This window comes from Phodopus roborovskii, unplaced genomic scaffold, assembly GCF_943737965.1.
Source record: "Phodopus roborovskii unplaced genomic scaffold, PHOROB, whole genome shotgun sequence".
Classification (NCBI taxonomy): domain Eukaryota; kingdom Metazoa; phylum Chordata; class Mammalia; order Rodentia; family Cricetidae; genus Phodopus; species Phodopus roborovskii.
This window is the reverse complement of record NW_026126540.1, coordinates 17,218,875-17,233,381: the sequence shown is the minus strand read 5'-3', so window position 1 is coordinate 17,233,381 and position 14,507 is coordinate 17,218,875. Positions and strand designations below refer to the sequence as shown.

Sequence of the window (14,507 nt, the reverse complement as noted above, 5' to 3'; positions counted from 1 at the left end):
AAGGCTACCTGTCCTATCTGTATTTGTCCTAGTACTTGCATGGAAACAAATTCTAAAAAGCTTTAAAGATCATGACCTTAGGAAATGTGGAGGTTGTTGATCTAGGGTATTCAGAGGAAGCCCCCACCCCCTGGGTGGGTGAGGGAAGGTGCAGCAGGTTCTCATTGGGTGTGCATTTTGTAGGAAAACACAATAGACACCAAAACAGAATAATGATCAGACCACCCACTTTGTAAGTTCCTAGAGAGAATGCTGGCTTTCCAATACTCACCAGCTATGTGATAGGTGACAGCTCCATTGTTGCCAGCATCCATATCAAAAGCCAATACAGTATAGACAACCCCTGGATCTTGGTTTTCCAGAACTTCAATGTCATGACTGAGGACAATGAGCTCTGGGGCATGGTCATTTTCATCTTCAATGGTGCATATGATGGTTGCAGTGCTTGACAATGAAGGGATGCCACCATCTCGTGCAAGTACTGACAATAAACACAAAGAAGGATACCTAAGATATATTGTTCTGGTTACATAGCATGAGAATGAACTAACTGGGTGACCCTGGACCAATAATGTTTCAACTAAAGACATCTTACAGAAACCTTAAATTTCAGGCTAGAGAAATGGCTCAGCTGTTAAGAGAAATCGCTATTCTTCCAAAGGACAAGCACCCAATTAGGAAGCTCACAACCAGCTGTAACTAAAATCAATGGGATCAGACAGGCTTTTCAGGACTCCATGAGTATGGCATACTCATGGTACACATACCGACAAGCAGGCACACACACATAAATGTACAATTTTAAGTAAAAAAAAATTGAAAGAAATTCTAAGTCTCGCTGATTATCCTTCTGGATCCTTTGAGATTCTACAGTCGGGGGCAGGTCCCTTACCTCGAAGTGTGAAGATTCCTTGAGCTTCTCGGTCAAACGTGACAGCTGTCACCACCTGTCCTGTGTCAGGGTTGATCTCAAACAATCCAAAGGCAGGCCCTGGCATGATTTCAAACTGAAGTTCGGAATTGACTCCTTAAGGAAAAAATAAATCAAAACTTAGTAATTCTTCCTTGGGTTAAATTAACCATATTCATATGCATATATCAGGCTGTAGAGGAGAACAGCAAGATTATTAAAAAGTCTTCAGATTAAAGTAGAAGACAACACCTCTGTCCATTCTTCTGGAATGACAGCCCTATGCACAGAAATGCTTGCTTTTCAAAAGCCTTATGAGATTTGCCCACAGTGAATGCTTAGGATTTTTTTCTTCCCATAAAGTTTTTCTTAGGAGTGAGCAACTCTACAACATAGTCCTAATTACTGTTCCTAACACCCCTGATTGTGATTTAATGACATAATTGTGAACTTGTGGGACAGATGACAATTTCTAGATTAAACAGACTTGATTAGTCTGTTTAAAAAGTCTGTGCTCAGCTGCAGGACTCTGTTTATTCTCGACCTCAGGAGGCAGGCCCATAGGGTTGCTCGTGTGGTTATTCTTGCTTTGTTTTGTGTTTAACCTAGCAGTTGGTCTCCTATCTAGTGCGAGGAGTGCCATACCACATTATTATGCATTTCAAAAATAATTCCTCCCATTTTTGTGGTTGTAAGTAGTTACTTGCTTATTCCTCCTCACACCCTTATAATTATCCAGAACAAACAAGAAAATAGAAGAGAAATAGAGATAGCTTCGTCTAATCCCATTCCCTTACTAAGCAAGTTGGAAGCCTGTGTCTGCAGATATTTGATGCAGTTCTCATGACGCACATCTAATGAAGGATGAACGTGTGACCAATTGCTTCTGAGTGCACAGGATACTATCTAATATTAAACCTCAATACCTTCAACCCCACGAATTTTTCCTCATGCCCTTTGGAAGCACCCCTCCCAATGAGTTTCCCTCTGCAGCCCAGCTCGAGTACTACTCCATCAAACCTGCTTTTTCTCTATGCCATATTTTACTGCTTGTTTTCAGGGTGGGATGAAAAGGCTTATTCTAGTCATAGTTTAGTTAGCATCTCAATGGGTAGAGGTAGAACTGAATACAGATTTATCTATATCTTTCCTAACGACTCCACATGAGACCATGTATTCGTATTGAACTCCAATTATTTATTTGGTTTCTTAACTCTTTCCTTCCTTTCTTCTTTCCTCCCTCCCTTCCTTTCTCCCTCTTGTACTCAATTATTCATGCACACTTACTGAATGCTAGACTTGGGAAGACATTGTTAAGACAATATCTTGGTCTCCAGAACTCCTTTGTTGTGGTTTAAACAATTAAACAAAAGAGTTGTAAAGAGTGATAGATAGACTTCAGGAGGAAGTAGATTAAAAAAAAAAAAAGATGCACTAAAGGTAGTATGTTCACTATTTCATTCAGTAAGCATGGAGTGTTCTAAGGTAACAGGCAGTGACAAAAAATGCAGTGCTGAGAAGAGCACAAAGTCTCGCCACAAGGCTTAGCACTCAGTACCGACAAGTAAGCATGCAAGTGTAATGCTATATGTTGTGGCATGGCTGACTATGCAGAGATGTTCTGTAGGACCATGAAGATAAACAAGAGTTAATCAGTAAAAAGCAAGGAAGAGTAGATGCACTCAAAATAAAATCCTCACACTTCAGCATTTACACAGTCCCTCATGTCTCTGCTTATTCCTCCAACTCTTCTCATGGCTCACACCCTGCCGACTCCCTTGCTCCATTCCTGCCACCCTTACTTTCCTTCTGCTCCCTGAACATAGTAGTTTCATTCTGCTTGAAGCCTCTGTAATTGTTGTTTCCTGTTTGTTATTCTTTTATTTTTTTTTTTAAGATGGTGCTTAAACAACTATTTCTCAAAACTAATGCCTATGATACAATAGAGTCTGAGACTACAGCTCTCCTTGTCCAATGGCTTCCTCCAAGCATGTTCTTCAAAGAGTTGCCACAAAGGGACACTGGAAGGAGACTAAAAGTCTAAAGGGGAGAAGGGGCTGGGACACAGCTCAGCAGTTAAGAGCACTTGGTATTCTTTCAGAATCCACATGGTCAGTCACAGCCATCTGTAACTTTAGTTTTAGGGGACCTGATTCCCTCTTCTGGCCTGCATGGGCATTGCACATATATTTTGCATACACATGCACACAGACAAAATAGTCAAAACACATTAAATAAATAAATAAGAGTTGGATTTTCTTCTTCCTAGTATTACACTGTATTGTAAGTGCTATTTTGTCTTTTTAACATTCTAAGATGCAGCTTCTGTATGCTCCCTCCTCGGTATGTTCAGTCCTCTGAGTTCCAAATCTTCTCTTTTTTATTTAAATGGTAGTTGCTTCCAGATTCATTCCCCACTCCTCACCACCATCTTCATAGTGTTACTTTGCTCAGGCAGCTTCTCAGTAGCAGTATTAGCTGATCACAAGGAGAAGCTCTTTCCTATTAGGGAATTTGGACTCTTTGTCCTTAAATAGAGTGTTGAGTGTCTTGCCACAGGAGAGATAATGAAAATAAATCATCACTTTTGTGATAGCATGGTCAGCCAACCTTTAAGGCTATGATGAAGTGATCATTAAAAGACTCAAACTGGTTAGAAAACCAAATGTCACCATAATTGACAGAAAGCAAATTATAAGTTGAGTTTTAAACTTGCAACTTAACTCATAGATCACCAATCTACTTTGAGAGACCCCAAGATAAATCTCCTTCAAGACAGGACTTACACTGAGTGGCAGATACACAACAGAGACAAGGGAATGCAAAAGTCTGCTAAAATCAATAATGAGAGTCTACAGTATGGCAGGCAGCAAAATGCAAACCTGTCTAAGTCGAAGAAAGATAATAAGTCATATTGGCATAAACTTGAAGAAAATACATAAAACCTATTTTAATTACATAAGAAAGACCTATGCCCTAAAGCAGGATATAACATTGACTCGTGAATACTTACTGACATTTTATGTTTACTAGGGATAATGTAGAATATTAATTTTCAATTAGGAAGGCTATCATTCATGTCTACAACAGTGCCATAATGACCACACCCTCTGACATTTCTAAACTTCAAAGGGGATATGCTTCATCACTCTTGGGATGGGTAATGAAAAATAAGTAAATAAATATATTTCAAAGATTGAAGGTAACCTGAAGCCATTTATGGTTTTGGGGCTTTGGTTTCTCAGATCATGAGGTCAAAAGTACTAATTAAGTGCCTACATCATATATCTCACTACACTAGAACTGAGGTTAAAAGAGAGAAAATATACTGAATCCAAGAAAGGAGACAGTTAACAACTACAAAGAAATTAGAGCTTAGACCAAAATTTAACAAAGATTCCTTTGAGTGAAGAAGACCATATGTGACTTGTACTTTCCCACCAGTCTGGCCCCACTACTTTGTCAGCCCCAAATAACTCAGAGATACTATATTAAGTATAATGCTACTGGCCAGTGTCTAGAGCTTCTTATTGGCTAGCTCTGTCTTAATTATTAACCCATAATTACTAATATATGTATTTCTAATATATGAACTTATATTATCAAGAAAGCCAGACTCACGAGTCCTCTTCTCCTGAGACCACATCGAGACTCAATTCCCAGAATCTTCCACCTCTCCTAGTCCCACCTATCTTGCTTCCCTATTAGCAAACAGTGCTTTATCCATTAACCAATAAGAGAAACGTACTTATAAAATGACATCTCTCATCAACCATGTTTGATCCTTATTCATTATCCCCTTTCTATAAATGCATTTATAGCTGTAATCTACATAGGTCAACCAAATGCCAAAAAAGGTCAATAGAACAGTATTAAGAGATTAGCAGAAATAGTAGCGTAAGCCATTAGTGTGTCGCTGCAGCTCCTTGAACAATGGTCTCAGATTGAGAAACTGAAAATTTTACCTTCCCAGTAGCCTAACTGGCCTCTAAATTCCTCAATGAGAATGTGGTCAAAGTGAAAATCTCTAGTCTCAGGAAAGGGATGAGTAAGACTGGTTGGTACCTGAGTCCTATCTTAATGCACCTCTGGGTTGGGCTGACACTAAATCCAGCAAGAGTTGTAGAAAAAGATTCAGAAGTCAGGTTGATAAACAACCACAACAGAGTTCAGATGAGCAATTGATAAGTGTTTGTGTCATTAGTTGGCCAGAGGAAACTCATCTTCATAAAGAAAGTGACATTAAACTTGGCAGAAGAGATGCCATGATAAAAAAAATTAACATTAAAAACTTATGGTAACAGAAACTGATAGTGACAGAAATTATTACAAAATGCCATATATTAAGATATTTTAGTATCTAAGGATAGGGATGAAATTCAGTGATAGAGCACTTGCCTAACATGTGCAAAACCCTGGTTTTGTGGCCAGATAATTAAAAAAAACAACAAACAAACAAAAGAAGATGTTTTAGCATCATTATCCTCTGATTTGATGAGCACACTAAGTCTTCTCTTGGAAGGTTACATAATGACCCTTCTAAGGATAATACTGGTAGTACTCCAAAGGCTGAGGGGTAAGGAATCCCAGTTTACCTTCTTCCTTTCATTCTAAAACATCTTTTCTCCCACATCTTACATATCTGAATAATGGGAAATATCATTCTGTAAATATGTTTCTCTTATTGGTTAATGAATAAAGCACTAGTGGCCAATAGGAAAGCAAGATAGGTAGGACTAGGAGACTAGGAGGAGAGAGGAAGTAGTAGGGAGGAGATCCCAGATGGAGGACAGGAGAGTAGAATGCCAGTCCCTCTCTTCAGTAAGATAAGGCCACGTGGAAGTACTTAGATTAATAGAAATAGGTTAATATTCAAGACAGATCTAGCCGTTAAGAAACTAGTAACTGGCCAACAGCATTATATGAAACATAGAGTCTCTGTGTGTTATTTGGGGCAGGCGCTGCATTGGGACCAGGCTAGCAGAAAAACCTACTCATAAAAATGGCGCCCAACATGGGGTTGGATGAATATGAATAGTAGTGTCAAATTAGAGTCAGTGAAATACTATGCTTCTCCCTAACTCCAAGAGTGGGTTTTGAAACTGTCCATCACATGCAGAGAACATTTTGTCAAGATACAACTGCCCACCACACACAGAGAAAGTCCAGTCAGGATACAGCTAGCCATCACACACAGAGAACGTCCATCCAGGATACAGCTATCCATTGTACAGAGAGAAAGTTCTGTCAGGATACAACTGTCCATCACACACAGAGAAAGTCCAGTCAGGGTACAGCTGTCCCTCACACACAGAGAAAGTACAGTCAGGATACTACAGCTGTCCATTACACACAGAGAAAGGACAGTCATCATACAGCTGTGCATCACACACAGATAAAGTCCAATCAGGACACAGCTGTCCATCACACACAGAGAAAGTCTAGTCAGGATACTGCTGTCTATCACATAGAGAGAAAGTTCTGTCAGGATCCAGCTGTCCATCACACACAGAGAAAGTCCAGTCAGGATACAGCTTTCCGTCACACACAGAGAAAGTCCAGTCAGGATACAGCTGTCCATCACACACAGAGAAAATCCAGTCAGGATATAGCTGTCCATCACACACAGAGAAAATCCAGTCAGGATATAGCTGTCCCTCACACAGAGAGAAAGTACAGTCAGGATACAGCTGTCCCTCACACAGAGAAAAAGTCCAGACAGGATACAGCTGTCCATCACACACAGAAAATGTCCAGTCAGGATACAGCTGTCCATCACACACAGAGAAAGTCCAGTCAGGATACAGCTGTCCATCACACACAGAAAGTAAAGTTAGGAAACCAGATGTAGTTGATTTAAAATGACACTAGGTAGAGAGGACCTTTGCATGAAATAAAATAATAGCATCTTACTGACCAATGCACTTTCATGTTAAAATGTCACCACTACTGAGCAAGTGGCATAACTCCTAAGTCATGTACCCTGTGACGTGCCTAGTCCTCCAGGGAGCCAGGAGCAGCCACAGTCATCTTTGAACACTAACAATGGAGCTCTTGTTGGGGTACCTAATGCTGGGGATTTTTTAATACCTCAATAAAAATCTGGTAGTTGATTTTTTTCTTGTATTAAAAGAAAAAAATCCTGCTAGATTTAGAGTCAGTCACACAATATAAACATTCAAGTCCCTTTGGACTTTGAATGCCAAACAGCACAGAGTGCTTACATTTCAAAAACCTGCATTCTAGAATGCCAGAACACATATGCTCCGCTCTTTGGTATTAAGTAACACAATAGTATTTTTTAATACATACTATAAAGTAAACCATTCATAAATTCCAACTTAGTGCCAGTTATGTTAAATTCTTGAGTATGTCATTTAATTCTCATGCATAATGCTGTTTCATTGTTTTAACTCACTCAGCGCAAAAAAAAAAAATAAGAGGGAGCAGATATATATTCAAACATACACATAGAATCATATATATTTACATAATCACCAACTTAACAGATATAGCTTTGTTGAACACATAGCAAATACAGTACTCATAAGAAATTCTCACAACAATATAAAATTTTAAAATAAAAAAGTTTTTAAAGTGAAGACTACCAGTAACTCAAACCATCTCCAAAACATGCAAGATTAGTAAATGTAAAGCCACAAAAAATAATAACTGTACAATTTTCAGTTGTAGTTTTGATGATTATAATAAGGTTTCAATTCAAATATTATCAATAGGTATAACATAAATACTAGGAAGCTTCACAACAAAAAAAAATTATAGGAATTACTTATGGCAGTCATGTCGTGTTAATTCATGCAAAATTTTGAGAGAAATTCCTTTCTCCCTTTTCAATAGTACCCAGTATAGGAAATGAAATTAACAAAGTGAGGTCGAAGGGAGAACCGACTGCATGTGGCTAAGTCAGTAGGGAGCTCAACCACTATGTGGAGTAGTCCGGTGCCCCCCTCCCTCAGGCTCCTATGGTTGTTTACAGCAGGGAACCTTGGAAGGGAGCTTTCCTGAACCAGGGTCACCGAGTTGCCAACATACTTCTGTATGTTCCTTGGGATCACTGTGAAAAGCACAGCTTGTGTATTTCCCTTTGCTCGTATGAACCAAAAGCAGTGGTTCTCAACCTTCTAATGCTGCGGCCATTGACACAGTGTTTCATGTTGTGATAACCCCCAACCATAACGTTATTTTCATTGCTATGTCATAAGTGTAATTTTGCTATTGTTATGGATGGTAATATAAATATCCGTGTTTTCTGTTAGCAAAGGATCACAACTCACAGGTTGAGAACCACTGCCCTAAAAAGCAAACAGCCAATGTCTAAGCAACCCTGAGAATGGCTGTGAGCATGTGCCTTTCTGAGCACAGTGAGGAAACGTCTTTGATCACACTGCCCCTCTCTGGTCAAAAAGGGAAAATTATGAGAGCCCTGGAAAAGTGTCCCTAGCATCTCAAATTCACATCAGAGGCCCATGCTTGCACAGTGGTGTATCCTAAGAGAGCAGAGCAGGTGAGCTATCCATAACTTAGCTTGAAAGTTAAATAAAATGTTTCTCTTACTCTTTTGATCAACATTTAGGGAAGAAACGGCACTATTCTGCTATCGGTTTTGTGGAAACATCATTATGGTGTTTGTAAATGTAAATCTTACAAATGTAAGTTTTAAGGGCTGGCTAATTAAATGCTTTGTATTAGTTCCGATGGGAAAACTCAGAATGTACTGTTAGTAGCAAACACTGAGCTATTTTTATCATTATTTAGTTTAAAGTAAAAACAGAATATCATTAAAACTAATGTGCCTAAAACACCCAAAGAGCCCCAGCGATGTTCAGGAGCAAGTCAGAGACACCCATAAATTCCCAGCCACAGTAACTCTTCACTGCAGAGTTGTGTGTCTGTATTCTGTGTTAATTTTAATAGTAGTAACAGTTGTTAATATTGGCCATTTACCGTGCTGATATTAGCATGAACTCTCTTTTCATATAGTAATGCCTTCATTCTTAAAACGGGACTATATATTATACACCACGATTGTCCCCATTTTACAGACAAGAGGAATAGAGAGCATTAGTAAATTCTTCAAGGTTACACAGCTTAAATAATTGATATTCTAGAATTTAAACCTGGGCAGTCTGCTCATCCGCTCCATAGCTCTTGGAGAAAGCCTGACTTACACTGAAGAGATGGAGAGTCAGGGGTCTTCCCATGATCAATGTATCTCCCATGCTCTTTGAGATAAATGGGAAGCTGTTAGTATACCTCTGTTTGCTATCTCAGTGAAATCAATAAATTAGATGTTAAATAGCTATGTACCACTCTAAATAATAGTAAAGATTAACACAAACAGATGCTGATAAAGAAACACATCATCTATAGATGTCTTCATTTCCCCATAACTATTATTTTTCTTAATTGATTCACTAATATTATTTATGTGTGTGCACACATTCATGCATGTGGCATAGCACACATGTGGAGGTCAGAAGGGAACATTCAAGAATCACTTATGTCTTTCCATCAAGGGTTCCAGAAATCCAACTCAGGTCACTGGGTTCCCTGGCAAGCACTTTCCCCTATACCAGCTCATAGATTTCACTTTCCTATAATATTATTTTATGCCAACTGTAACTCTTTTGTGCTTTTCATAGTGCCCATTACCTAGTTTCTGTAGTTTTCAGATTACCTGAATCGGAGTCCTCAGCTTCAACCCTTGCGATAAACACCCCAGGACTTTGGTTTTCTTTAACTGAAGTTTTGTATGTAAGTTGCTTAAACACTGGCGATTTGTCATTTACATCAAGGACAGTGACTGTCAGGGTCTGCGATGAAGAAAGTGCTGGTGTGCCACCATCATGGGCCACGAGGGTCAAGATGTGCTGAGTTTTCACTTCATAATCCAGAAGGCAAGCTGTCCTCAGCAAGCCTACTTTGGAAGAGAAGACATGGTGGGCTATGGGTGTTGCTTGATTTAGGAACGTTACTTTACCTCAGATTATGTTGCAATATAATATTAAAACCTAAGCTTTCATTGCTAAAGAATGAATCATTAAAAGAGAGAATGAAATTCACTGAACCAACTTTAAATTCATATATTATCTACTAGCATTCTTAGTCAGAAATGTCAGTTTAAGTTATAATGATAGTTTTAAAAGTCTGTCCCATATGGTTACCTACTGAGAAACCTACATGAAAGTTAATAGCCTACTCAACATTTCCCTGACTTTTTAAAGTCTCTATGATACTAATAATATATATTCTGTTACACACGACACACTTAAAAGAAACCACATTATAAAAATATGCATATGACTCTGTTCAGGACACTGATTCCTGTTAGAGAATTGCCTTCTGTTATACTTACTCTTGGTTGACCGCCATTTGTTTTATGAACAATAAAAGGACACAGATGTTGCAATTCAGACAATAAATTTCACAAATAAGTCACCGTTCTATCTCACTGCATTGAGTCACATAACCCGTGTATATACAGTATTCTACATAGATAACCATTATAGGATAATAACTGGCATATATTTCTTTTATTACTGCTTCCCTAAAAATTTTGTTCAAATAATTAAATGTTGAATCAGATTTTTGAAATAGGTTTTTTTTCAATAATTACCCATCATTCTACACACTGGGGGCCATAGGAAAACTCACTATGATTTATTATTTTATTAGAAACATGAATCCTGTGAAAGGAAAAAAATGTACTGCCTCACATGGATTCATTCTGCAATTATCATTTTATGCCTTTGGAAAATACCTCAAAAGAAATGTTCATTGTAATATCTCAAGATTCATGATGCCGGCCTTACTAAGACACAATTCAAATTTATTCTTCCTCTTTAACAGTCTGAAACAGACCTTCCTAGAGTATCTTGGAAAGCATTTAAAGTACCATTAAATCAGCTCTGAGGAGAGGCACAGCTCTTGCAGAAATCATCAGCCTGTGTCTGGAGAATCTCCTGTCAGCTGGGCACTTAGGTGGTGTTCATGCAAGCCTCAGAAGGGAACCATATGTCAGGATTTGAGAAATGCTCTGATAAAATTTCCCAACAGAATAGAAACAACTATGCTCACAAATTCCAAATCCTCACATTTGCTTTAATTCCAAATAATGTTCTTCACAGCTGGCCAAATAGTTTACATCTGAGCTTTTCTTCCTAAGGTTCATGTTGAAATCACTGTTTTATTGACAATTAGATAGTATTCCAAAAGTTTTATAACTGTCCTGAAAATCACATAAAGGTAAGTCCTTTCCAAATTCACAGGGCTGATAGTTTTCATATATTCTTTTTTTAAAATCATATCATATAAAAAAAATAGTAGATGCTACTTTACAACATAGTAACAGGAAGACCAATGAAGTGGCAGTGAGTGTGCAGAGTGAATGCTGTTGTGAAAAATAAAATGCTACAACTTATATGAAAAACAACATCCATAATGAGCAAAGAATTCAACCATTAAAACCTGTAAGTTATTTCCACTTACTACCAGTGCTGGCTTATATGATCTGAAGGCTAATTTCCACACCAAAGTCTTTGTAAAATGATGTTGATTTGCCATATAGCCATCTTGTTTTATTTCTAGTAGTATTCTTACTTCAAGGACTCGTGATGATGGCTATTGCATCCTCATGCCACAAGACACAGCTAGCTATGAAATACAGTTAATATCAACAAACATTTCAATAAACTTAGTTCTCAGAATACAGTATGTATTACATATCACACATGTCAATGTGTGTGTGTGTGTGTGTGTGTGTGTGTGTGTGTGTGTGTATTCATGTGTTACATCTCTCCAGGAAAACTCTGTCACATAACAACTACAGGTATGGTTCTAATGTAGAACTATAAATAAGAAGAGTTGGTAGGCATGCAGAGAAATTGAAACCTTTGAACACTATTGGTTTTATGCAAAGTGTTTCAAAGAGAAAACAGTATGGCAATTCCTCAAAAATATTTTTTAAATTGGCAAAAAGGATCATAAAGCTCCATCCTTCCAAAGAAGCTGTAACAACACTACTTCTGGATATTTATTCCAAAGAATTGCAGTCAAGGTCTCCAAAAAGCAGTGAATGTCAGGTTCACTTCTGTACTATTCATAATAGTCAAAGCTAAAAATAACTCAGAGTTCTATCAGCAGATAGAGATAGAAAATATGATACATGCATGCAATCATCTTAAAAATTATGAGGGAATTCTGTTATATGTGATGGCATGTCTAGACTTGGAAGACAATGTGCTAACTGAAATAAGCAAGTCATACAAAGGCAAACACTGCATGATTCTATTTATTTAAGTTTTTCAAAATAATCAAATTTACAGAACTATCTAAAGGAGTGGTGCTTATCAGAGCTGCATAAAAGAGGAAATGAGAAAAAAATGGTTTAGATTAAGTAAAAAGAGTGACCTATGAATTCAACTGTACAGCACTGAGTCTATGGTCAAGAATAATGTATTCTGTGAATAAAAGTGTTAGGAATGTTGTGCTCATGTTAAATTATTTTTACAAATTTGGGCATAGTGCTATATATCTGCAGTCTTAGTACTTGGGAAGCAGAGACAAGCAGATCAGAAGTTCAAAGTCATCCTCAGCTACACAGTGGCTTTGAAGTCATCCAGGGTTGTATGAGAACTTGTCTCAAACAAAGTGTAACAAAATATTTAGTAAAATAAAATAAAATAAAATAAAATGATTTAGATGTGGTACCCAGAGCACTGTACCTGATGGCCCGTCTAACATGAAGACCATGTCCTCATTTCCTGAAAGGATGCTGTATGTTACTTCTCCATTCATCCCTGCATCTGGATCCTGAGCACTTACACGGTGCACCAGGGAGCCCACTTCAGCATCCTCTCTGACGAAGGTGATGGGGTGGGACACAAAAGTGGGGCTGTGGTCATTCACATCCAAAATCATCACTTCTGCTACCAGTGACCTCCATCGCCGGTCTGTCACATTCACAGCCTGATCAGATGCAGTTATGGTCAGTATGAAAGTTGAAACATCTTCTCTGTCCAAGGGAGAAGCAGTGACCAGAGTGCCAGAGGAGGGGTGCATGAGAAACGGGTTCATTCCAACATGGCTGGATTCTGCGAAGTATTGTATCCTACTGTTCAGAAAACTGCCATCACCATCTTTGGCATTGAAGATGTACACCAAAGTACCTACAGGAACATTCTCCTCTACACTTATCACAATGAACTCATCCTGGAAAGATGGGGAATGGTCATTCTGATCTTCCACATCAACACTAAGGAAGACCGTGCTGTTCCATGGAGGGCTTAGGCTATGATCTTTAGAAATCACCCTGACAAGATAATGAGATGTCATTTCGTAGTCAAGTTCCTTAGAGAGGAACAAGTCTCCTGTAGAGCTATCAATTTCAAAGTGCCCATCCTTGTCCTCTGCAACAATACTAAAGTGTAACTTCTCACTATGGTGCTGTTGAAGGGGATCAGATGATTTCATCAGGCTCATTATTTTTGCAGGCTTTGTGTTTTCTGGGATCACTAAATGTCTGATATTCTGAGACATAAAAACTATTCCTTTGGAGAGTGGTATCACCTAAAATAAGAACAAAAAAAATCTGTTGATAGTATTTTGAAACAAGCTTCAAGTATTGCTACTAAAAGGTAATTTAAACATCCACGTATATTAAGACACGGTATTGAAAGCTGATTTCTATTTGTTTTATACATGTGTTAGTGAGAAAACACCTTCTAATGTGTCAAAAGACTGAAATTCGTTCTACTGTAATACATGAAAGACTGTTTTGTAAGGCTGTGCCATGGTTCTTCTGGAACATGCTTGGTATACTGAACAACAAATTCCCAAATTACCCCAAATCCTAGAGATCAGTCTAGCCGCAATGACCTTTGGACATTGAAATATCAAGTGTCTTTATTGAAATAAAAACACTAAAATTTTGACCATATCAATTTTTCTTCTAACTCACAGTTTAATTATTAAAGGCATAGTCTACAAACAACAGGCTTAGGAAAATAAACTCTGTTGTTGTATATATACAAGCCTATATTATATGTATAATGTGCTGACATTACTTATTATGTGGTCAACAAAGAGTCTAGCTACGAACAGTCACCTTATTTTGACTGGCTATAGATATTTTTCTCTTCCTACAAAGATGTCTCATGACTTGGTTTATTGTTGTTGCTGTTACTATTATTTGATTAATGCAAAGCTTTGGCATATGAATCTCAGGTAATTGTTAGAAGTTTTAAATTTTTCAAAAACCCATGTGATTTATCTTGTGGCCATTTGTTTACATACAAGGATATCCTGCAAACTTACCAACTCATTGAAATCAGAAGTAGGAGAAAAGTCACCTTTTGTGCATCACACCCAAAGCAACACAAATGTCTACATAGCGAAGGACAGCTTGTCAAGCACTTCACATAACTAGCTCAAAAGTTATTTCTATTTAATTTTTTTCCAAACAAGAGCAAGAAGATAAGCATTACATGCAATATACTCTTGATATAGGATCTACACACTGGGAATGTCTTCATACTATCTACGTGTTTAAAAATCAAATGATGCTTTCAGAATATTC

General features: G+C 37.9%; 1 protein-coding gene across 1 annotated transcript in view; it reads right to left on the bottom strand.

The window, feature by feature from the left end:
* The window catches only part of Dchs2 (dachsous cadherin-related 2), a 221,061-nt gene that overhangs the window by 57,965 nt on the left and 148,589 nt on the right, over positions 1 to 14,507 (bottom strand). Inside the window, exons 9-12 of the mRNA XM_051199069.1 lie at positions 12,655 to 13,498; positions 9,609 to 9,848; positions 893 to 1,027; positions 272 to 481 (exon numbers count right to left, since the gene is read on the bottom strand). Coding sequence (XP_051055026.1) covers positions 272 to 481; positions 893 to 1,027; positions 9,609 to 9,848; positions 12,655 to 13,498 — 1,429 coding nt within the window. The remainder of the gene's footprint in view (positions 1 to 271; positions 482 to 892; positions 1,028 to 9,608; positions 9,849 to 12,654; positions 13,499 to 14,507) is intronic.